Source organism: Merops nubicus, unplaced genomic scaffold (assembly GCF_000691845.1).
Source record: "Merops nubicus isolate BGI_N331 unplaced genomic scaffold, ASM69184v1 scaffold1335, whole genome shotgun sequence".
Taxonomy (NCBI): Eukaryota; Metazoa; Chordata; class Aves; order Coraciiformes; family Meropidae; genus Merops; species Merops nubicus.
The window spans coordinates 75,234-99,614 of NW_008607515.1; the positions used below are offsets into that span (position 1 = coordinate 75,234).

Sequence of the window (24,381 nt, forward strand, 5' to 3'; positions counted from 1 at the left end):
CCTTGCACTGCACACACATCATATCATCTGCTGTCAGTGAATTCAGTGGGGAGGTGGAGGGAACCATTATTTAGAGATAAACTTTGGTTAATACATCTGAAAAAACCAGCATTTTAACAGTATAGGATGTACTTTTTTTTTCCATTTCTCCCCAAAACAACACAATTACTGTAAATGTTCCTGTTTGGGGAATCTAGATAATAGTAGTCATTGCTTAAAGACTGTTTCTGTGTCTTTACTTGGGAACAGTTTTCTTAGATTTCAGAATATGCTATCAGGGCCATAAATGGCACATTTCCACCAAAAGTAATAGAAAATTTTAGCTTTGACCAAATTAGATAGATACCCTGTCAGCCTAAATCGACGTATTGACAGAAACAAGCACATACATTTATTTTTTTAAACAACGTTTGAACAAATCTATTTGCTGATGCAGCAGACATGAGCAGTTATTTAAGGTCTCTTTGTTTGGACTGCTACTTGATATTGATGTTTGCAGATTTATACCTAGAACCTATTTAGCAATATGAAGCATTTTTATAGGGAAAATAGATTTTTAAGGTTTAGACAGGAATTGTCTTGTGTTCTGCAGCAGATTTTTGTGCCATCATGAGGCTTTTGCATGCAGTGGTAACACCAAGAATGACTGTGGTCCAGAAGTGGTAGGGCAGTATTGCAGACTAACCTTTTCTTCTCCTTGAGTTCTTTCTCTTGGGCATTTCCACTATAGTAGTTCAATTTTATTTATACACACCTGTCTTGGTACTAGTTCTGCATAACAGCACTCTTGATTCCTCTTGTTTTTGTCAAGAGTGTTATTTTCTCCTATGTCACATCTCACTGCTTCAACAGGGAACTAGTGCCAATGAAAGTGCCTTTTTTCTTTCTCTTTTTGTCACAACATATAAAGCATGTAAAGCCAGATGCGATGTGCATGTGCCACTTGTAACAAAGGCTACATCTTAACTAAGAAATGTCAATTTTCTTACATAGGAAGAATTCATATATAATCCATTATAATTTTTTCACAATCTGTCTCCACATATACAGCATATAGGTTACTGGTGAGAGAGCAATGAAAATGAGATTTGACCTTATATTTATGTTCCAGATTCTGCAAGTTTATAGGTAATCTTGGAAATGTTACTTCATTGATCTTTCCCTCAACGAATTCCATATCTCAAAGATGAATATGATAGTGCTTACAGCACCATCCCACACCATGGGATGCAGCCTAGCTTGGGCAATGTGCTGTGAGATCTCTCAGTGATTAAACTGGATAGCAATACTGGTTATTTTTGGTAGGGTGGTTTTATGTCCTTGAAGAAGATCCTTAGGACCAAATCCTTAGCTACTATAAACAGGTGATGCTTGTGGATCCAAGGACTAACACAGATTTTCTCAGCTGAAAGTTAGATCTTCCTCTGGTTCTTGTGCCTAATTTGTGTAGTCACTCCAAAAGTCTATCACACAGTAGTTTTGCTTGAGGAAATACATGCTGTTGTGATCAGTGTGATTCCACCTGTGGTAGGCAGTGGCTTGTTACCATTATGATTTTGCTTTGAAGAGAAGGTCAGGTCAGAATTTGCCCATTTAATTTTTAGACTTAGAAGACAACGTACATTCTCAGTGGAGGAGAGTGTTTAAAGTTACTAAGTGAATGAAGAGAACAGCTTAGCTTAATTTCAAAGTTACTGCTACAGGTTAGGTCTTCATATTGATGAAGAGGCAAAATATTTTAGCTTATAACATAATGCACTTAGAGATGACAAGAGAAGAAATACTTCCAGGCAACCACCCACACACAGGTTTTTTTTTTTCTCAGAGTTCTGCAGACAGTTTTGTGAATACATAGACAAAACCATCTGAAAATAAGATCTTTTATACAGGTTTGTTGCACACTATGTTTGAGCAACAGTTCAGGGCTGATGAAGTGTTGATTCAATGTTTATTGTTATGAATGAGAAAATCCAGGCTGATTTATTTTACTGTTTTATTTATATTATCTCTTACATACAGCAATCATTAGTGTATGTCTAAAAATATATTTAGCCTTGAGAACATGGCCATACAAACATCTTACCAAATTCTGTAAGAAGACAGACTAGTTAGAAAAGCAAACATCAAGAACACCTATGGATAGTTGCATTAAAAAATACTTACAGGGAAGTTAACTTGCCATCAAATGAATTAGCTCTTCTTATTCAGGTAACCAATACTTTACGTCTAAGTTCCAATGTTAATAAAAATTCTGGCATACGTTAACAGGAAGCATGTGCTGTTTTGATAATAAAGCAGCCAAGTTCAAAATATTTAATATGTTTAATTTTTATCCTGATGATAAGAATTCAAGCATAATGCAAATGACTTTTGTAATTTTGAGCAGGTTCTGTGAACAGTAATTTTGACACTTCACACATGGCAATAGATTCCCTGTGCTATTAAAAAGCATCTAATTTTCTTGCTAGTTCTGAAATTTCCCGAATTTCAGTAAAGGGAAGAGATGAAGTTAAGATTGCAGCTGTATAATATTGTATACTATTACAAAGTAGGACTAGGAAGAACCCCAAGAGAGGAGGTTAATCTAGCCATTTGTCCCAAGATACAATAAATATACTTCTTCCTGACATAAATAAGAGGAATTGCATTGCTGTCTCTGCTTAGCTCATTACTGGAATTGATTATGTATTGGAAAGCTATCTTCTTTATACTTCATATGTTACAATTAAGCATGTTAGAACTAGTCTTGTCATCAGTGGACACAAAAGATGTGACATTTCTGTATGTACAAATTCTTTTGTACCTGTAGATCCTTGTTCTATATCCTGTCTGTTTTCTAAACTCTAGATTAGATAACTCAAATACCCTTCGTTTGTCCTTTAACATAGTGGTTTCTGTATGTCTTATTGCTCTGTCTTTCTTTCCTCTGGATACTTTTCATCTGGTTAATGATTTATTGAATTTTGTGTCCCAATTCTATATTTTTTAATGCATCATACCAGCTGTGATCTAAACAATAAGTACCAGTGTAAGTGCATGTGCTGTCGTCTTCAGTATGCATATTTCAGAATGAGCTTTGTGTGAGATTTGCGTTTTTGCCAAGAGTACAACATTTTGATCAGCTACAAATCTCCACCCACAGAACCACTAATATCCAGTTTTGTTTGTTCCATGTACATATTGGTCATTTTACTTAGGAGTCAAGCCTTGTACTTGCCTCAGTTGACCTACATCCTATTATTTTTTCAGATCAGTTCTCAAGTTTCTCAGGATGGCTTTGAATTGTAAATGAGGTCTCTTACATGTCAAACCAGGCCTCTTGACACTGCAAATTCGTGATGTGTACTTGTTGGTTCTGTCATCCACACCATTAGTGAAATACTGAACAATGCCAGAGTCAGGGCAGATCCCTTCAGAATTTTGCCTGCTGGGTCCCTCCAGTTTGGCATGCGTTCTGTATAAGTGTTCAGTGAGCAGTTTCTGACCAGTATCACACCCACCCAATGGCAATTACATCTAGATCATATTTCCTGTATTTCGTGAGGATGGCATGAGAACCAGTCATCCTGGTAAAACCCTAGTGAAGCCCAGATTTAGGACATGCTGCTTTTTTTAATCTCTAGGCCTATTATCTTAGATTAATATGATTAAATTGCCTCATCTAAGTCAGTGTTTTTAGCTAAGGCTGATGCTAAAATGACATTAAACAGTTTGTTCTGTTATCTCTCGGTATCTTTATGTCTTTATCCAATTAAATTGTATCTAAAAATATAGAGAAACTGACATGGCAGCACAAATGAGGTACTCTCTGAACTTCTTCAAAGAATGCTGGACTAATGCAGGCATGCTACAATTCTTTAAATTGGGAGAAGGCAACTGGTGACAGCAAGTAGTAAATTTAACAGAAGAAATTCAGCTTCTCCCACCTGTCAGTGTCTTTCACCTACACAGTTCATCTCTAGGGAATATCCACTGTATTCATTCCACCATGAATTGTTGAATATCCACCATTCTCTTTGCCATGTCTTTATCCAATTTGAACATTTATTCACTCAGTAGGAAAAGAAGGACATTTTGTAAAAGGTAGTGGAAGTATTTTACTCATTTTAACAGAATCACTTTAGATTCTATGCTGTAGTCCAGAAAGGTACTTATGTACTGGTATTCAAAACACATCTCTTTTATAGTCTGTAAGTGCCTATCTCATGCTCACCTTCCTGATAAAATAGGATCAGATGATGTGCATGTGTTTTATTGGCACTGATCTGCAGAGTTTGTTTAATAAAAAATGATTAAAGGTCACCATTGGAACAGTTTTACAACATTTTGATTGGAATACATTACTGGTTTTGGAGTGATTTGTAGGGATCTTGTTCACTTCCACCAAATGGTCAGCTGACTCTGCAGCAGGGAAGCAAGAACATAGGTGAGATGGCTTCTGGTGGCTGCTGAGTCTATAGTGGAATGAAAAGCTTAGCTCTCAAGTAGGGCAAAGATCTATGGATCTATGCCATTATCTTTTAACTACAGTATGTGAAGACCATATTTTCTGTTCTTGCTTGTAAAAGCTCTGAAAAGCTCTACCAGAACAGTGGGGTTTGTTTTCTTTATAACCTACAAAATGATCTTTTCTTCTGTGTGAGTACATGACACACTGCATCCTACAAAGCAAGAGGTGTTAAATAATCCTCAAAGGGAGGTTCTTCCTTTTGAAAAGGGTATCTGGCTTGCCTCCTGTCTCAGAAGGAGTTTTCAATAACACAAACAATTACTTGAGCGTACTATGCTTCTTTCTGTGGCTTTTCTTTCCTTCCTGCCTCCCTGTAAGTGGTAAGAATTGGTGGTATGGATCTGGCCAGTCATTTCTTGTAAGAGAACAGGAAAGAAAAAATGTGTGTTGGTCTAAGACTTGGAGAGAATAATCGTTAAGTCTATATGAAAGTCAAGGATCTCGTTGATAAGTAATACGCCAGTGAGAGAAGAGTCAAAATCTTTACCAAGTAGTTACTCCCTGTGTGTCCTCTATTTTTATCATTATGTGGACAATTTGTTCTGACCTTAAAATTTCAGTATCTGTGACAGCGAATTGACTGAAACTTGGAAGGGGTGGAAATGAAAAAAAACCCACCAGGTTGGTGTTTCAACGTGGTAAATTGCAAGTGGGACAGTGCAGATAACCCCAGTGTTGGAGAGTCCCAACTACCAGGGACAAATACCCTGCAGAAGAGTTAATTAAAGGAAATTTAAAAAGAAACCAACCAACCAACCAAAAAAAACCGCAACATTTTGGGTTAGGTAATAGAAGAAAGAAAAATATGAAAAATATAACTTCTCTCGCCTAGCTTTAACTCTATCTGCTACTGCAATAAAATCCATTTTGTCTTAAAAGTAATGAAAAAATCATTTTCGCCTGGTGGACAAAATAAACCTGCACTCAGGTGAATACCAGTCATTAAGTTTTGATCTTTATTTCACATTTACCATTGTTCTCTAGTTTGATACAAAATCATACCTGTGCTTAAAAGGCTGTGTACACAATTGTTTTGTTGCTGTACATGATTTTAAAGCAGTATGAGAAAAATTAAAGAAAAGTCAAGGTCAGAATTATAGTTTTCTTTGTCCCTTTGCTCCAGTGGATAATGTGTCCCATTCCACCTGAAACTCATCACTGTTGGGGTGTAGCAGAACACTGTATGTCACAGTTCCCTCATTAAAATGTCATCTTTCTTGGGGTTTCTAAATCTAGGCCAGTGTTCCTGAACTCAAAACAGTATTGAAGCTAGGAGTTAGGAAGTAGCATAGGCGTCCAACAATCAGCAAATACGTGTTCAGTTATAAAAAGGGGTACTTCATTTCTCTTGAATCTGTAGCTCAACTCTCTTGTCTGTTGCTAACCTTTCTCAGTAAGCTAGAGCCATGAGGAAAACATTTCTTGGTCTTCAGCTCTGGTCTGTTTGAATTTTGTGGTGTGGGGTTTTGTTTGTTTGTTTGTTTGGTTGTTTTTTTTTGTTTTGTTTTTTTCTTTAACTAATCAATAAAAGTATTCCTTAAAATTGTTAATTTTCCTCATTCTGTAACTGAAATTATAATGTCATTATACTTTGGGAGACCTGTAGTTGGCAGTAATTCATAGAAAGGGGAAAATTAACCTTGTGACAGAGTGATTTCAGCATAAATAACTTCTCTGAAATGTCATGGCTTGAAAAAATATATGTCTTGCATATTAAATTTGCTTACCCATTATACTAATTGTAAGTAATTCAGCCACTGATTTAACTTTTTGTTTTATGGATGGTAGGTAGTGGTTTATAAAAAAGAGCAAGTAATAAAATATTTATTGTGTAATTGCAGCATAATTAGTATGCTGATATTATGATGTGTAACTGTGAGTTCCTGATGGCCTGTGGTGCAGGAGGTGGACCACTTCACAGAGAAGGTGCTAGATAAAAAAACTACTACTGCAGTAAAGCTATCAAGAGCAACAGGCCAAAAGGTCTCCTTGAGCTCTTTGTTAGAAGGCATTGTGAAGGGCCACAATGAACTGCCATGTGGCCACGTCATTACCTTAGTCCTTGTCTGCCTCCTGGCCTGTTTCTGACATGGGATGTGTATCTGGCCCTTTTCTTGAGCAGTCTGCAGAGTTACTCATGAAAAAGAATGTTAACTAAAATATTTCTCTCACCTTGCTGCGTTTTCAGAAGATGCTTCACCCTTTATATATAAAATACTTCACTAGTGCTTAAATGTAGGAAGAATGCATGCATTCAGTGTAGATGGAATGTTCTGATTCCATAGTCTGAACTTGCACAAAACACACCATGCTCCTGGTTATGCTACATCTTTATTTGAAATAGCTTTAGCTGGTGGAATGCTTGCAAACAGAGGAGTGTGGAGCCGCAGCCAAGAATAGGGCTGTGCCCTGCCTAAGCCCAGTTTGGCAGTGGCTTTATTTGAATATTGGATGTTTTCCTATTGGCATTCAAGATACTTTTTTGGGTAACCTTATTCACATACTGATTTCTGACACGTTCATCTATTTATTTACCTTCTTCAAAGACAGAAGACCCGTATTAGAATAGTAAAGTCTTTCTCAGTTCTTAAAAGGGTATTGTAGAACCCTCTCAGGAGAGAGGGCAAGCATACCTGAAAGTTTTAGGACAATTAAACCTTTTCAAGTATGCTTTTCTACCTGAAATGGTATTGCATTTTGTAACCTGCTTATATATCATAATTAAAACCATTTATGCTCCTTCATCCCTAAGAAAAAGGAAACTCTATCAGTCACATTTCATAGAGGCTCTTTGGAAGAGTTTTTCTTCTTTCATTCACTAGGTCAATTTTATGGTTTCATGGATACTACTGTCCCCATTACTCTGAGATGGTTTGTTTGGCCCAACCCAATGACAGCATGCAGATTTTGAAGTTCACACATGCTCAGACTGGAACAGCTGGCTCAGGCCACAAAGTGTTTAAACTACATATAGTAATAGCCAATGACTGTTTAAAAAGAAGAAAACCACTCTTGACGTAGAGGTTTTGCAGATCAAATTATTTTATGTTTCAGGCCAAGATGACTCAGCTGCCAGAGGCTGAAAAGGAAAAGATAGCTGAGCAAGTGGCTGACTTCAAAAAAGTCAAGAGTAAGCTTGATGCAGAGATTGAAATATGGGATGATACCAGCAATGACATCATCGTTTTGGCCAAGAGGATGTGTGTTATTATGATGGAGATGACTGACTTCACAAGGTAATTGTGCAAGAAAAGGGTCTTTACAAAAGGGAGTGGCTATGCTACTGTAGTTAGCTGTACCACACTACCTTGTACTGAAATATTGGAAAGGAGGTTTGAAGTTTTGAACTATGCTTCTCCTTAATTTTTTTTGTGGCTGTTTTCTTCTATTCATTTGGTTGGTTGGGGTTTTTGCACATTTTTTTATCGCTTTATTTCTTCTCTTAATGCAAGGGGAAAAGTAACAGTCTTGATTTTAAGCTGTGATTGTCTCATCTGTTGTACTTTCTACTTGCCCATACCGGACTGTGAAGCATAAAACGTCCTGTACAGGGCATGTTTCTGGCACTACACATTCAGACTCATGCATAATTTGTCACGTTGCTTGCTGTTGCCTTCATCAGAATGCTATCATGCTACTATATGTAGTTTTAAAAGAACAAAATGTCCTATAGCAGATAGCTTTCAAAGCTGGTATTTCTGCTGTCAGTGTATGTTCTATGATACTTGTATACAGGAAAGAAGCTTAAGTTCAGGAGCTTTTTCTGCCATGCACTGAATAGATGTTCCACCAATGGGAGGTACTGGTGTTTTGGAGGTTTTTCCATCTGGTAAAATTTCCATTTTCCAACTAATAAAATTGTTGCTGATATGTAAGTGAAACCTTAAAATACAACCACTCTTGCAGCACACTTCATGTCTCATAAAATAAGTCCTTTCATGCAAGATATGAAGAAAAATCTAAACCTGTTGAGCAGATTCTTCAGGTGTGTAAATTAGAGTTTCATTGAGCTGAACTGTCTAACAAAGCTGAGATCTGGCTTTTGCCTGTTCTGGGGAAGGCAGTTTTTGCATTTTATTATCCTAGCACTTCCCAAATTCACCTTCATGTGAGAGAGATTTAAAGATATACATGCTGAACTCTGCCATCCTTTTATTCTTTTTAGAGCATATGATTTGTATTCAGACCTTTGAAAAAGAACATACACTGCCATAAAGTCAAGTTTTTACGGTTAAAGTCACCTCCCTTACCAAAATTCTTTAAATTATTAGGTTTAGATTAATCAAGCTTAAAAAGGCTGGTTCCTAGTCATTTTTGCATCTGTTTCTCAGCTGAACACAGCATTATCTGCAGTTTCAAGGCAAAGAGCAGCTCTTGTCTAGTGTTGCTGGTATCCAAAGTGTTCACAGGGAACTCTGAAATTACTCCAGTAAAATCACAGAATCCCAGGTTGAAGGCACCTCAAGGATTATCTGGTTCAACCTTTTTTGGCAAGAGCACTGTCTAGACAAAATGGCCTAGCACCGTGTCCAGCTATATCTTAAAAAGTATTTAATGTTGGGGACTCCACCTCTTCCCCAGGGAGATTATTCAATGGCTGATTGTCCTTGTGAAAAATTTTCCTCTTGTGGACAGTTGGAATCTCCCCAGGATTAGCTTGTACCCTCTACCCCTCGTCTTTTCCATGGGACTCCTTGTAAAAAGGGCATCTCCATCTTCTTTGTAGCCACCCTTTCAATACTACAATATGGTGATAAGGTCTCCCCTAAGCCTTCTTTTCAAGGCTGAACAAACCCAGTTCTCTCATATGGCAGCTTCCCAATCCTTGTGGCCATCTTTGTGGCCCTTTTCTGGACCCTCTCCAGCCTGTCCACATCTTTTTTGCATGGCAGAGACCAAAGTGCACAGAATATTCCAGGTCTGGCCTGACAAGTGCTAAGTGGGATAATGATGTCTTATCTCTGCTGGTGATACCCTTCCATTAGGCTACACTTGATCAAAAAGATACTAAACAGCATTGGGCCAAGTATTGATCCCTGGGGCACCCCATTTGTGACAGGTTGCCAGGTTGAAGAGGAGCTATTTACCACCACCTCTGGGTGAGGCCTGTCAGCCAGTTCCTGCCCATCCCACGGACCCCTTGCCTAGACCATAGCACTTGAATTTCTCTAGGAGGATGGTGGAGTCTCTAGGGCTGTTCTAGAACTGTATTGAAAGTATTTGGAGAAATCCAGGTAGGCAGTGTCCACTGCTCACCCCACACCAACCAAGCAGGTTGTTTTGTCACAGGAGATGATTTTGTCAAGCATGATTTCCCCTTGGCGAGTCCATGCTGCCGTTTCCCAGTCACATGCTTCATTTGACTTCTGATAGCTCCCGGAGGGTTCATTCCATCACTTTCTCAGGGACTGAAGTAAGACTAATGGGCCTATAATTTCCTAGATCTTCCTACAAGGAGTAGATGGGGGTGGCATTAGCCTTCTTCCAGTCTTCTGCGATGTCCCCTGATCTCCACAGCTTCTTAAAGATTATGGACATGTGTCTGTCTAAACAGCAGGTGAACTCTTGTGGATCTTCCTCTTCCCATTGCTGTGTCAAAGGTGGCAGTTTAGTGCTGAGGAACACAGCTGGCTTTTTCACTTCCTTCTCCATGAAAATCTCGGAATGAATAGTGCAGAGGACACAGCAAGCACCAGCTCACCTTAGAGCTTGGTCTCTCCAGTCTGTAATTCTAAGTTCTTGGACACTGAAGAAATAAAAGATTCTGACATTTTGCATTTTTTACATCAGAACGGATGTATTTGGGGAAATAGTAAATTTCTGCATTTGAGTCACTTGCTGCCTAAGCTGATTTGTTTTCCTTCAAATGTATTACCTTACATTCATTTTTATTTAATCTCAATTGAGTGCCTTCCAAAACTAGTTTTTCAAAGTCATCTTGGCATCTTAGTGTGTTTGTGTGTATATATTATCCCAAATGTTTATGCACCAGTTCAACTTAGCCCAAGTTAACATTGTTATCAAAGTAACTCATTATTCAGACAGAAAGCAATGGGCATCATGATGGCATAAAGTATGTGCATGTGTATGCCTGAGACCATTCACAAAAATACTTCAGATGACAGTGAAGGACAGTGATAATCAGTGATTTCTCAGCAGAGTTAGAACTAGTGTAGAGTAAGCATCTGATGTAGCTTACTGTGGCTTTGTCTCTATAATCCAATAAGGAACCTGATGCCTGTGCTCATTTTTGAGTCTTGGCAGAAGGGACCTGCAGAACCTCATTTGAAACAGTTCCTATCCTACTGAACATGCATGAGCATGTCCTCTGCAGAGAAACACTAGGCCAGGCTACTGTCATTTTATGTAACACGTAGTTTTCAAACTTTCTTGAAACTTCATATGTGCTACGTGACATCAGCTTACTAAAACTTAATGCAGTGAACCATCCTATAAATCATTGTCATAGAAAACTTATACTTGACAGATGGAAAAGTAATTGAGCAAGAGCAGAAATGTATTGTTGGAAGTTTGTAGCAGCTAGCAGCAGCTGCTAATCAGTTGTATGAACATGATAATCAGGCCTGTTTATGCAAACCTGTTTATATTGATTACTGGAATCTGTTGAAAATTCTGTAAAAGTGCCATCTCATTTGCAGTAGTAAATGTTGACCCTGACACGCAGAGGTGGAGCTGCTGAAAGTGTGGTCTCCTGTTCTTGTTTGGACTCCACCAGATCTGCTGCACATTGGGGGATAATGTACAAGGTTCTTGCCAATTTTATTCTGTCTGTTCACTGAAGGTTGTTACAGCTAGAGATGGGAGAGTTTAGTAGAAGCTTCTTTCCTGAATTTTACTTTGCTGAAAATAAACTGGTTTGTAGTTCTAGTTTCTTTAGGAAGGTTAATGTGAGTAAGGCAAAAAAGAATTGGTTCTTATACTGCCATTCTGTCAACAGCAAAGGCATTCAGCAAAGCTGAGAAACAAGGCATCAGTGGGTCTGCTGAAGCTTTCTATCTGTATTCAGCCTGTAGCTGCAGCCCCATTTCTGACTTTCTCAAGAAACAGCATCTCAGATTTGCTGTGTCACCTTCCTCAGTGGTTGACCAGAAACCTGTAGTCCTACCACTGGCCTTAGGCCAGAGCAAAGCCTGGAAGAGGGTTCCCTTGTGTCTGTCACCATCTTCCTCTGAATATGCAGGAGAGGTGCTTTGTCATTTCACTGTTCAAAGGAGTTAGACATTTTCAGAGTACCTTACTGGGTCAGGATCTAGGCAAAGTGCCTATCTGCTTCTCCTTTGAATGCTTGCTGTGCAGAACTGTACAAAATAGGGTTTGTTTAGTTTTCTAGTACCTTAGGGATTCACTGAACACAGCAGGGTATTTCTTGCATAGAGGGGGTTTCAACTTCTCACCAGCTAGAGTATTGGGCCATGAATTACCAGCAACTGTGGGAGTTACTTCAGTACTGTCCTGTGGCTACTTCCCTGTGCAAAAGAGGAGTTTGGCTGGCTAGTGTTTAGGAATTTCTAATTGCTGTCCTAAAAGCTGTATTTGTCTAGTAAATATTCATTGACAGGAAAGATGAATATTAGGTTCCTTCTTTCCACGATGCCATCATTTCTGTAGTCCTCATACATGGTGTGCTCTGTAGCCTAGCAATTAGGAAATCTCTAAGTGAGAGGTGGCAATAGATGGGGATTTATATTTCTATGCACTGACATCAGACTTGACCCAAATTCTGCCATTGTGGTGAGTGTTGATGTTATGGAGAAGAGCAAGCAGGATTTCAGTTCTTGGTTCAGCTTTGGAAAAGCTTCTCTTTCCTGGGTGAGGACTAGATATAAGGATTCTTTTGTCCATGGTTTTTCCTATTGGCCATCTTAGATGCCTTCATGCTGAGCATTTTGTTTTGTGTAGATCCCATTTGGAATTACTGTAATTTACAGGGTGTCCCACAGTCTCAACAGTGCAGCGTGTGAGATGTGATGACTGCTGAAGCTGCATTTAACTGTTGTGATGTTCACTTTGTTGCCCTTAAGTCCCTTTGTAGTCTCAGGTGTCTGACATGCCATAGCTGTACAAGGACCATTACTGCCTTGAAAACTCAGTCCAAAACTTAAGCCTGCTGGTTTCAGAATAGAAATGGTTCATTCTGGTTTTGAGCTTCTACTTTCCCAGCAGCAACAGATCTGTCGTGCTCTGTGGGAATATACCATTTTTAAGGAATAGCTTCTGTCTTGGCAATGAATGTTTTCTTCCTTTAAACTGAGCTTCTAAGGGAACATAATTCCTGGAAAGAATCTGTATAAACATAGAGCGATTAATTAGTTTAACTGGCTGCTTAGACTTCTGTATATGTGACCTTGTTTCATTCTATTGATGGGTGGTATCCAAATGGAAGATTAGAACAGAACTGGCATATGAACAGGCAGACTTCTAGGGGAGTAAGAGGATGCTGGTTTGGATTTCGGACACAGGGTCTATCTGGGAAGCAGATACTGTGCACTCTCTTTTAGTTTGAAATATGGCCTGTGAAGCAGTTCATTCACCCCAAGCTAAAGAGAACTTACTAAGAGCTGACGTAAAAAAAAAAACACAGTTTCATGGAACAAGAGTCTCTGAAGCACTTAGGAACAACTACATTAGGGTACAACCAGCATATATGACTCAGAGTTGTCTTAAAAAAGGCTGGTTACTATTTTTTAAGCAATTAATTCAAGGCTCTCCTCTGACTTTCAGTTACTATTTTTCAAAGTTTTATTTTACAGGAACTGAACAAGTATCTAATAAACAAGCTTGGATACATCATTGATTCAGTGTCCCAAATGCATTCATTTTCCTCTCAATAAGAAAATACTATTTTTCTTAAGCTTTCTAACCATTTTAAAATTATATTATCGGTAAGAAATCTTCCAGACTTTTAAAATAACTGCTTATTTATATTTTTATCTCAGATATTGGCATGAATTGTGTTTTTAAACACATGAAAAAGTGTGGACAAAATTACCCCAAAGACAGCATTTGGTTAGGGAGATACACGTGTGTGTGCATATATGTATTCTCCTTAGGAAACAATTCTACTGTCCATTAACCTCCATTCTCTGCCAGTGTTTTGGAAATGTCTTCCTGGCAGAAAAGGATTGGAAAGTGAAAGAATAGGGATTTTGGTATGCACAAACATGTGCTTGTATAGTTTGATTTTTTTTTTTCTTCCTTGTGTCCTGTCACTTCACATTTTCCCAGTGCAAAAGCATGAATATTCACTGATTGAAAATGTCTAAGTTTAAAAAGAAGGTAGAGTTTTTATTTTAGGTTTGTCATGAGCTTGTTGAGAATACTTTTAGTGGACAGCTTGACTGTTTGAGTCTTGATCGTTAAGGAGAGTTCTTTCATCATAACAGAGAACTGCAGGATGTCTTCACTGCATGTTTTTCACAGCACTTTGCTGATGGGAAATGTACTGTTAGGTCTTCAGATGAGATTTGGACATACTAGGTAGAGTTTGCTGCCAGATCTGAGTTGATTTTAAAGATGTGCCAGGGAGAGACCAACTCTAATAACTGACTTCTGCTAGGCTGTTTCACAGCACGTTCTAATGGCATGCAGTCTGTGGATTCAGAGTTCACAGTGCCTGGTGGAAGCCTCTATAGTAATCCTTTTCAATTTTCTGTGGTATAATCAGTAAATGAGAATCACTGGGCTTTTACTCCTACCTGTTTTGTAGATTGTTGAGATTCCAAATGGAGCTATGTGGACACTTCCTTTAAAACAACAAAAAAAAAGGTGGAGCTCTTAGCAAGCTGTTCAGAAAATGTCTAATATTTGCTCCTGATACTTGACATTTGTTTCTAAAATGGCATCAATATCAGAGTTAATATTAGAAATATATTAAAAATAGTAAAACGAAGTAACAAGACTTGGAAAAATAAGTCTAACAAAGTCACTTCTAGTAAGGTTAAACATAGTTCTTATGCCTCTAGCACTTCTAAGGAATACATCTTAGCCTAAACTTTTCTCTCTGTAATAATCTTGGCTAAGATCAAGTGCAGTGGCCCAATCCAGCAAGTCTCCTCACCTGATAGCAGTCACAGTCTCCATCCTTGGTTAATGTATTCTCCCTGGCCTTCTAGTCTTTGTTTGGGAAAGCAAGAGAGGGGGGGGGGAAATCTAAAAATGACAGGAAATCAAGATGGCAGTTCTGTAGTTACTGGGATTTGAAGAGACCACAGAACAAAAAGGTGATGATGGAAAAAAAGAGAAGAGTTCCTGTTCAGGTTTATCCAGTAAGCTGCTCACCATAACTCTGCTTGATTTACCCTTCCTGGTGTCCCTTTCCATTTCAGAGTTACTCATGATCATCCTGATTTCCCTTCAGCAGCCAGATGCTTCTGAAATACTATGGAGCTTTTCCATTGCACTCTGAATCCACTGCCTTCCTTGCCTTTTGCTGGCCCCTTCTAGTCCTCAGATTTCTATTGGTTCCATGCAGTTCCTCTCACCTATCTGGAAATCACTCATATGTCTCAGCTCTCCTACTCTTCTCCCTGGTCATCAAGTCAGTTTGTCACTGCCACAAAACACGTTACCTTCATTACTAAAAACCCAGAACTAAGTGCCATTACCTCTACAGTCCAACTTCAGATGTGTACCAAATTTTCCCGTTTCTCTCCCCTCAATGTGCAAACCAGGAGATCACGGGTCAACAGTTTCATTAAGCAGTCTGGGATGCTTTTGAGATTTCATAGCTACTCTTATGTTTGCATTACAAGATGCACAAAGAACATGCATCATAAGATGCATATGAGAACAAACAACTTTCACTTTAAAATTAAGTTTCGAATTAAAAGTCACCCAGGAAAAGAATATTTTAAAAGTTTTGTCAACAATGATGTTGTCCAGCTGAGTCATCAGAAATAACAGAGTTACTTTGGACAGAATTACTTTAGACAAAGTAGGTGAACCCTTCCTAGGGTTCTAAAAGCAACCTTTACGAGAGTTAATTATATAAAGATGTTCTTCAAGATAAATTTCTAGAGCAAGTACAGTTTAGTTGCATGTGCATATTTAAATGTTTTATCATTTGTGCTTCAATAAACAGAACCACAAGGATATTTCCTTGTTACACTGTAGTAGCCCAAGCAGATAAATTTTACTGTTAAAATGAGCAGCAGAATTGCATTAGCTAGAGTAGCGTAAATGTTATTTAAGATTTTGCAGTACTTGCAGGATACTGGCTCTCCTGCCAGAACTACGTGTAGTAGCCTTAGGCAGTTGTTACCCTCAAGTAGGAACATAGTCTCCTGGATTTGTGATGAATTGTTGAGATGTGTCAAGCTGAATTGTGTCATGTAGCACAGAAGCAGCTGGTACTGCTCATTCTTCCTGAATGTCACAGACCTTCTAAAATCTATACAAATTCAACTTTCACAAATAAGCGAGGAATTTCAAGGCAAAAATCCCACATCAGTCCTCCTGCCCAACTCAGAAGATTTTGACTGAGTCTGAATTTCATGCATGGGATTAATGCATCTTTATTAATTATATGTACATAGAATATGATTGTTCATATGATACACCTGTGGATGTTCTTTTACCCATGTGGATGCCCTCTTACTATAAAAGAGTTTCAGCTGATTCCTAAAGATATATAAGCAAATATTTAATCAAAAATGGCAATCACTACTCTGGTGGCCTCAACTGTAAAACAAGCTAAATATTCATCCTCTGATAGTAAAATTTAAAATAAACAAAACAAAAACACCCCACATGTTTGTTATGTTATACAACCATATAGTTCAAAGTGAAAATCACCTTTTGGAATTAAATCTTAGAACCAAAAGAGAAATATTTCAAGAAAAACAAAGCAAGCAGCTGCTTGGCTCTGTTCCGTAGAGTGTTACTCTTGAGTATTTACACATCCCAATTTGCCTGCGAGTTGAGTGGATTTTTTTTTCCTGTGGTACTTGTAATTAACACCAGTGTTACTATTATTAAACAAACATGGTAAATCATGGATGCATAGTCTGTTTTAGATACTTCTGTTAGGAATTACAAAGTCAGAACTTACTTTCAGGCTACAACACAAACAGGTTCCACATGGATAAACAGTACGCAGCTAAAGAGGAGGTTAGGTGGTAAGAATGACAAATACAACATTAAGATATTAACCTGCAGTACTTAGATACTCATAAACCAATACAGTGAACAGCTAATGACCAAAACAATGACCACGACATTGCTTGCTTTTCTCTGCAAAATTACTGTGATAAAATACAGCTAAACCATGGACTTTCAATAAATGACTTTCCACTATTGCTCATAACTGGACTGGAGATACTAAAGGGAAGAGGTAAACTAAAGCTCCATGTCAGCATCAAAGCAGGAGGAGGGTCAGTAAATATGCCTGCTTGTGTGCCTTTGCTTTGTTTTAAAGCTGTGCTTTTGCAGCCTCCTGTTTCTTTTGGATCATATCTGTTGTTCCTTTAACCACCACCTTTTTACACACTTCTATTCTCACCTCTACAGCTCCAAACCACCTGCCTTCACTGTCAAAACCCTTAAGCACACCTCTTTTCTCTCATCTCTTGCTCAGTACTGCTTCTGTCTCCAGTCAGCTCATAACATTCATAATACCATCCTATTCATTTAGCACCTACTAGTTTTTTTAAATAGGCCCTTTCAGTGCTGTACTGTCAAAGCTTCATATTATCTTTTACATCACAGAAACATTCTAGAATGAGAAATGGACACTGGCAGGCATGTTAGTTTTCTGGGTTGCTTGTTATGTCAGTCCAATCTCATCTCATTGCTTATCAGTCTGTTCCTACAAACTCATATAAAAAAAATGAGATTAGAAAGGCCTTCTGGAGGTCATCTTGTCCATCCTCTTCAAACTTGCTCAGGTGCTTGGGTAGTAAAGCTATGAAAATTCCTAAGATTAGAGATTCCAGCATGCCCAACCTCTCTGGGCAAGCTGTGTTTCACCACCCACAGTAAAGATTTTTTCCAGCTTCATGTAACAGGAATTCTTTACCTGGAAGTTGTGTCCCATGCATGTTACATTTTTTACTGTGTATCTCTGAGGAAGAAGTCAGTGTCCTCTATATCTTCCCCTTCAGATGGTGGAAGAATGCAGATTAGACCCCTCCTTTCCCTTTTTTTCTTGAGGCTGAAGCTTTGTTCCCTTGTCTGCTTCTTTCTATATCATCTGCTCCAGCCCCAGATCTCTGGACTCTCTTCAGTTTGTCAGTGCCCCTGTAGCACTGCAGGCCCAGTATCAGACAAAGGACTCAAGCTGCAGCCCTGCAAGGGCTAAGTATGGGACCATCACTGCTCTCAGCCTCTTGGCTATGCGTTTAGCAGTGCAGCTCATCCTGTGGTTTGCCTATCCTGGCAAGGGCCAGCTGCTAACTCGTGTTAGGTCACTTTATGCAAAGTTACTACCTAACAGTTCTGCCTCTGCACTGATACACAGAATAGTTCCATTCCAAATACAGGAACACGTGTTTTGTTTTGTTGAACTTCAAAAGGTTTGTCAGCTCATTCATCCAGCTTGCTGAGGTCCTTCTGAATGGCAGCCCAGCCAATAGTGCCTCTGCTTGGTGTTATTTGGAGACTTTTGAGGATGTGTTCTGTCCCATCATCCAAGTCACTGGGGAAGGTTCTGATGGCTCAGGCCTACCCAGTAGAAGGAGCCAAGAAGAAGTGTCAAAACTGGATGTGAGGTTATAATCAGAGACATAGTGCAATTTGCTGTTTTTACAATAATATTCAGGGAACTAACAGTTTTTGAGCAGTCTCCAACTGGCCTTTTGAACTTCAATGGCTTGATGCAGGCCTTGCTTTTCTGTTTATTTTGCTCAAGCTGTTGTTGGCTAAGAACGCCCAGCAATTTCTCCTAGAGAAATAAAGAACTAGTCATTAAAAAAGCAAAGTGCCTCTGCCATTTTTAACCCCCTTTAAAATGTAGACTTATTTTTATGAAATTTATTTCCTATATTTTTTGCTATAAGTCCATATGTTCAGGTTCCTAGTGAATTAATTAGCAGAAATTAGAAGCTTAAACCATTGGAGGGTTTCCAAGAAATAAAGACTGGAAACTTTTGCACTTATCAGCTCCTTCATTGAAAGTGTAGGCACATCAGTGAATTAATTATGACCAGAAATATGACATAAAATATTACTATATTACTCTTTTTTTTTTTTTTTAATGTGAATTTAATGTTGATTCAGCTGAAAGTTGTGCCTACTTCTGCATGAGATTGGTCACATTCAGAGTATGATGTACACTCACATTTCTCTTGGCTATTTATTGTCCAAGAGTGGAATAAAATGGCTTTACAGCAGTTACTTCACTGTTGACCTGGCTGGTGTGTGTGAAGTAAAAGACTAGAGTAACTGTCAAGGTAGAGTTTGTGAACTTGACAATACAGATAGTGCCCCATGTGGGTATATACAAATGAGCAATAACTGTTAAGACAAAGAAGGCAAATAGTAATTGCAGACAGTGAAATAGAAGAGAAACAGGTCAGTGGGATGTTATTTTGTAAAGTGAAAGGGAGTGCTTTGGATGCTGTGCAGGCTTTGCAGTGCTGGTCACCACAATTTGCAGGTACTCTTCAGAGGTTTGCTTGTGAGATGAATCGAGTAAAGGGATATCATTTTCTGGACTGCTGCTCTGATCTCAGTGAGGAGGCAAGTGGGCAGTCTGGAGAAAAGGCAATGAACAAGACTTGTAGTCAGGGACTTTGCTGCCATCTTCTTCCCTCTTTTCTCCTAGAAGCAATGATATCAACTTCATATTTTGAGGCATCTTTTTCAGAACCTAGAATGTGAAAAAAAATTGAAAGAGTAAGAGTCACATTTTCCAAAGCAAAGAGATTTTGTAATATTTTTATGAGTGACTTTAAGCAAATTATCTTCTTTTACATTCACATGTTCAGTAAGTGATAAGCACTGGAGAAAAATTAGGCTTCGCCTATTTGTTTTCTGAACATATCCCATGTCCTTTAATGTGAGGTGAAGGCACAGCACACCCTAAAAAGCAGGTTTTATGGGCATACCTAGTTATCCCTAAATCAATTAGAGGCTTTTCAAATTGCATGCCTGGCTTTAGTTGTTTGGTATATTAGAAGAACATTATACAGTGCTGAGAAGAAGGATTGTTAGAATTTCTTTTTCAGCATATTACTTTAGTCTTTCCTAAAGGATTATTTTACTATTAACTTCCCCTTTTCTCTAAACTGGATTGCAGACCAATTGTTTGACATCACTGTAGCACTTTCTATAGCTGCCCTCTCCTGTGCAGAAGCAGCTGTGGTTATTTCAGAGGGATAAGGCCTTCATCTTCATAAAATTAAATCACCTGTATTGCTGCTTCTCCCCCTGTTCACCCTACAAATTCCTAACTTTATTCTGAGTGATCAGTCCATAGAAAATAATTTCAGTTCAACCTTTGGTTTCTTTATGGCCAAGAGTCAAGCTAGGATGGATTTGCCATCTAATAAAGACATAATTGTTCCCAGAAGCTGCAGAGATACAAGCAGCTTTACTGTATTTTCTGCATGATTTATTTTATTCAGTGTACTTTTAGTTTAGTTTTCTTTTTTGAATGTGCATACTTCTGAGAAAAACTGTTCACAAATGCTCACCATGGGAGCATGCTGAACAACAGAAACAGTGCTGAACTGCTGTGTTTTCTGCTGAAAATATGGCTGGAGACTGTTTCAACCTTTTTAATTAAAACCAGGACCTTTCAAGGTTCACATAGCCTGCCAGTGGTTTTCACACTTACACTATACAGCATTTTTCAAGACACTTTTTTTATTCAGTGCCTTTGGCAGCTGCTGTTTTGGTGCTCTTGGGGATTAAAACTGTCTTCCTTCTTAAAATGGCACAGGTAGCCACATTCAGCTTCTCATAGTATGCCTCAGACCTGATGTTGTACTGGTGTTCATAAAGCTCAGCAAATAGTTCTGCCTCTCCATCCTACTATATTCTTGAAGCCTTTGAGGCATAATATTGTAGGGCAGAAAGAGGTCTGCCCATAGTGAGCCTCTGGCCCAAACTCCTGACTGCCCTGACTCCAACTGAGAGCAGCTCTCAGCTTCCTTTGTCTAAAGGTGGCCTTTCTCTTATCGTGGCCTGTGTTCTATGTGTAGCCATAGCTCTGGTTTGCTGCAAAGGAGGTCAAAAGAAAAATGGTGGACAAAGCTCATGTTTGGACTGGCTTGTAGCACTGGATTCTCTGTAAGCCAGGTGGCCACTGGTCACAGTTACTACAGTGAGGCATGCCCACACAAATATAGTAATAGCTGTGTGGAGGGTATGAGTAAAGATGATAGTGGTACTTGGGGATATCCAGGTCATGCAAATATCATCTTAATGCATCAGAGCCCAACAGCAGTAGTACCATGTTTTCTTTACTGAAAGACTGGATCATGGCTGTTACCTGAGCTGGCAAAAGATGGTAAAAGGTAGAAATGTAGGAGATCTGTATCACAGATTGCAATTTTTTTTTTTTTCATATCATTTTCCCGTACCTGTCTCAATCCTGGACTGTTAAAGTCATCTGAGCACTACCTTATTGTCAGCAAGCAGTGGATCAAACAATTCCACCAGTTGTGTATGCCCTGTGATGGCAGAGAGAAGGAGTGACATTGTCCAGTGTACCCTGGGTGAATGAGAGTTAATGGAAGGAATCTTAGAGTTCAGCAGAGTATCTTCATTTCATGGCAAACTTACTGAAAAGCTATTGTTTAAAAATATCTGCTGTTGTCATACTTGTTTCACAGACCGTTGAGATCATCCCTACATAAGCACCGTCATGATTTCCCTAAGAAGTAGCTGACATTTGTCATTTAGGTCATCTTTAGATTTATGGAAAGGCAATGTGTCATCAGCTCACTGAGAAGCAAAAAAAAATACTACCAAAGCTGTAAAGAAGGAGGATAGAGGGGTTGTGAGCACATTTCAAGAAAGTTCTTCTGTACAAAAAAGCTGGGGAGGGACTTTTTCGGATATTGGGTAGTGACAGGACTGGGGGGAATGGGGCAAAGCTGGAAGTGGGCAGATTCAGGCTGGATGTGAGGAAGAAGTTCTTCCCCATGAGAGTGGTGAGACCCTGGAATGGGTTGCCCAGGGAGGTGGTTGAGGCCCCATCCCTGGGGGTCTTTAAGGCCAGGCTGGAGGAGGCTCTGGGCAGCCTGATCTAGTGGGAGGTGTCCCTGCTCATGGCAGAGGGGTTGGAACTGGGTGACCCTTGTGGTCCCTTCCAACCCTGACAGATTCTGATCTGTTTTAGCAGAGGACTTGGTAGTGTTGGCTCAATGGTTGGACTTGATGACCTCAAAGGTCTCTTCCAACCTAAAGGATTCTATGATTCATCCCACATGCCTATCCCCAGAAATTATTGGTGTTCAGGAGATAGTGTGCCCTTGATGAGTGTTGTGTCTGAAAAAGAGGCAGCAGAGGCATGTAGCTTTTTACCATCTGGGTCATCTTCCCACTTCCCCCAGATGACTTGATCACTGATTCTCCTGCTATCCTGGGGCAGGGTGTGTGTGTGTGTGTTATTTCCCTAGAGTTGCATGTAGACAGCATAATCTAGGATTAAAACTAAGAAACTACTTGGCCTTTGACAGAAATACCTTTGATTTATATTTAGCATTAAGTAGTGGTTTAGTTGCAGAGCTCTGTTCAGTGGTTTAAACATCCTCTTTTTCCTGTTGGCTGAATCACCTATTCAGAGCAACATGTTCTTCCATGAGTAATGACAGAGAAACCTCATCTGTATGTATGGGCCTGTGATGATTGGTAGACATATTGTAATGCTCTTAAGTAACATCTTTTAGGCTAAGTAGTTATAAAAAGATCATAGTTCCCAGTTAAATTAGCACTTCAAGATTTTTTATACTGGAATATACATAATTCCATTTCTTTCTCTTGCATGTCTTCATTAATGCTGTCTGGTCTCTAGCTATGCTACTTTTCAAGTGGTCTAGTCAGAGGCAGCAGATGAGGATAACATGAATATTCTAAAAGTGATTTTCTTTAAGAGTTCTCAGTTCTTATACAAGAAGGCATGAGCTGCAGGCACCAGATGGTGGACATTTGTTATGAGCAACTGTGAGAGCTTGGTGCTGCGTTACACCAAGGGCTTTGCTGTCATGGTGTGGGTACCACAGGATGCAAGAGGCAAAAGTTGCTACCCAGGAAGTTACTGCTGTTGGAAGGTGTATTGCAAGTGTTCATTCAGTATTTCCTCTATTCTCCTTTTATGCCTAAAATGAGTTGTTTGGATTTCTAAATATTCAGTGGCTAAAAATATGTAGATCACGTCCAGAATAATCGTTGCAGTTTATCTCTGTTGAGTGTTCTGTTTTTCACATGTGGATTTTTGCAGCTTTTCTTTATAGAAGCCATAATTTTGCTTTGGGGACTTTCAGCTCATTCTGGATTAATATGAGAGTCAATGACTCACTTGGAGAACCTTATCTTTCTTGTACCCTTTTTACCTGTGGAATTTGTTTTGTTTTTTTTTCCTGAAAGGACACTTTAAGAGTCTCCTACTAAATTCTTTCCAAGGGCAGTTCCTGTCTAAAATATGGCAGGCCCCAAAGCCCCACCATAATCACAAAGCTCTCTCAGTGGACCTATTGTAATGTCTGACTGGTGTTCAAAAACAGCCAGTTGTTGGGATTGGGAATGCACGTCACCTCCTTGCTCTCCTCTGTTCCTAAGCAAGAACCACTCAGATGGCATCTCCCCTTGGCTTCTCACAAGAGGCGAAGCAAACAGAAGGTGCAAAGAATTATTATGGAAATATTGTAGGGGGAAGTCCTTGCTAAGTTTCTCAGTCACAGTGCCCATTCTTCTCCTTGACATCTTTGCTGCAGTGTGGAGCCTACAATTTTACAGAGTCAGGCCTTGCAATGTTTAACTGGGTGAATATTACTAGCAGTTTTAACAAAAATTGGAAGAGTTGTCTTCCCACCTGATCCTAAGACAAGCTGTGCTAAAAATCTACACAGCTCCGTAATTCTGCTCATGCACTGAGAGATTTAGCTTTATGTAAATATAAAGATAAATATGTAAGTAAACGTGGCCATTTATTTAATGGGTTAACTGTGATAAAAGCAGCTTTTCTCATCACTAAAGCAGGGCTACTAATATAGAAAGAGAACTTCTCATGGCCTGGGACAGAGCACAGGCCTCACAGCAGAAACCCTCAGGGTTTTTTTAGAATTTCAGGGAAGCAGCAACTGTCTGTACTGCATTGCCTACCAAGGCAGTAACTTATTCCAAAAGATCTCGTCAAATTTCAGTCCTGTAGGCTGAGGAAACAAACTGCAGCTATGGGTTTTGGTCTTAGAATAAAGGCATGGTTTCATTCTGATGAAACAATAGACAAAGTGGCATTTTTATTTAGGCCTATCGTGTGACTTTTCGGGCATGCTGTACTCAACTGAAATACTCTCAGAGGATCCTTCCCCTTTCAGTCGTAGGAAGTTTCACCTACTGTGATGTAATTTTAAAGTCTTACTCAGCACAGAGACTGTGTCAAACATAATTTCCAGTGTTTTCATCTTGGCATAGCAAAGTGATGCTTACCAATAGCAAGTAATTTGCCCTATGGAACTGTGTTGATGGTTTCTGCAAAAAAATGATATTCAACACGATGTGTCCATTAAGAAAAATTTTTAGTAGTTAAAAAACCCTTTGAAGTACATAATTAATATAACCAGAAATGGCCTGTCTTGCTGTGGTTGCACCAGGCAATTCAAAACAGTAAGGAATGATGTATGTAAGCCCCAAATTCTGGCTGTAGTTTGCAGTCTCTGCAGCCAAATGTTTCAGCAGGAGAGTTC

At 39.1% G+C, this 24,381-nt stretch overlaps 1 protein-coding gene across 1 annotated transcript in view; it reads left to right on the forward strand.

The window, feature by feature from the left end:
• Window positions 1-24,381, forward strand: part of CTNNA3 (catenin (cadherin-associated protein), alpha 3) — a gene marked incomplete at its 5' end in the record, with an annotated part of 123,543 nt that overhangs the window by 60,682 nt on the left and 38,480 nt on the right. The window contains one exon of the mRNA XM_008939954.1: window positions 7,565-7,746. Coding sequence (XP_008938202.1) covers window positions 7,565-7,746 — 182 coding nt within the window. The remainder of the gene's footprint in view (window positions 1-7,564; window positions 7,747-24,381) is intronic.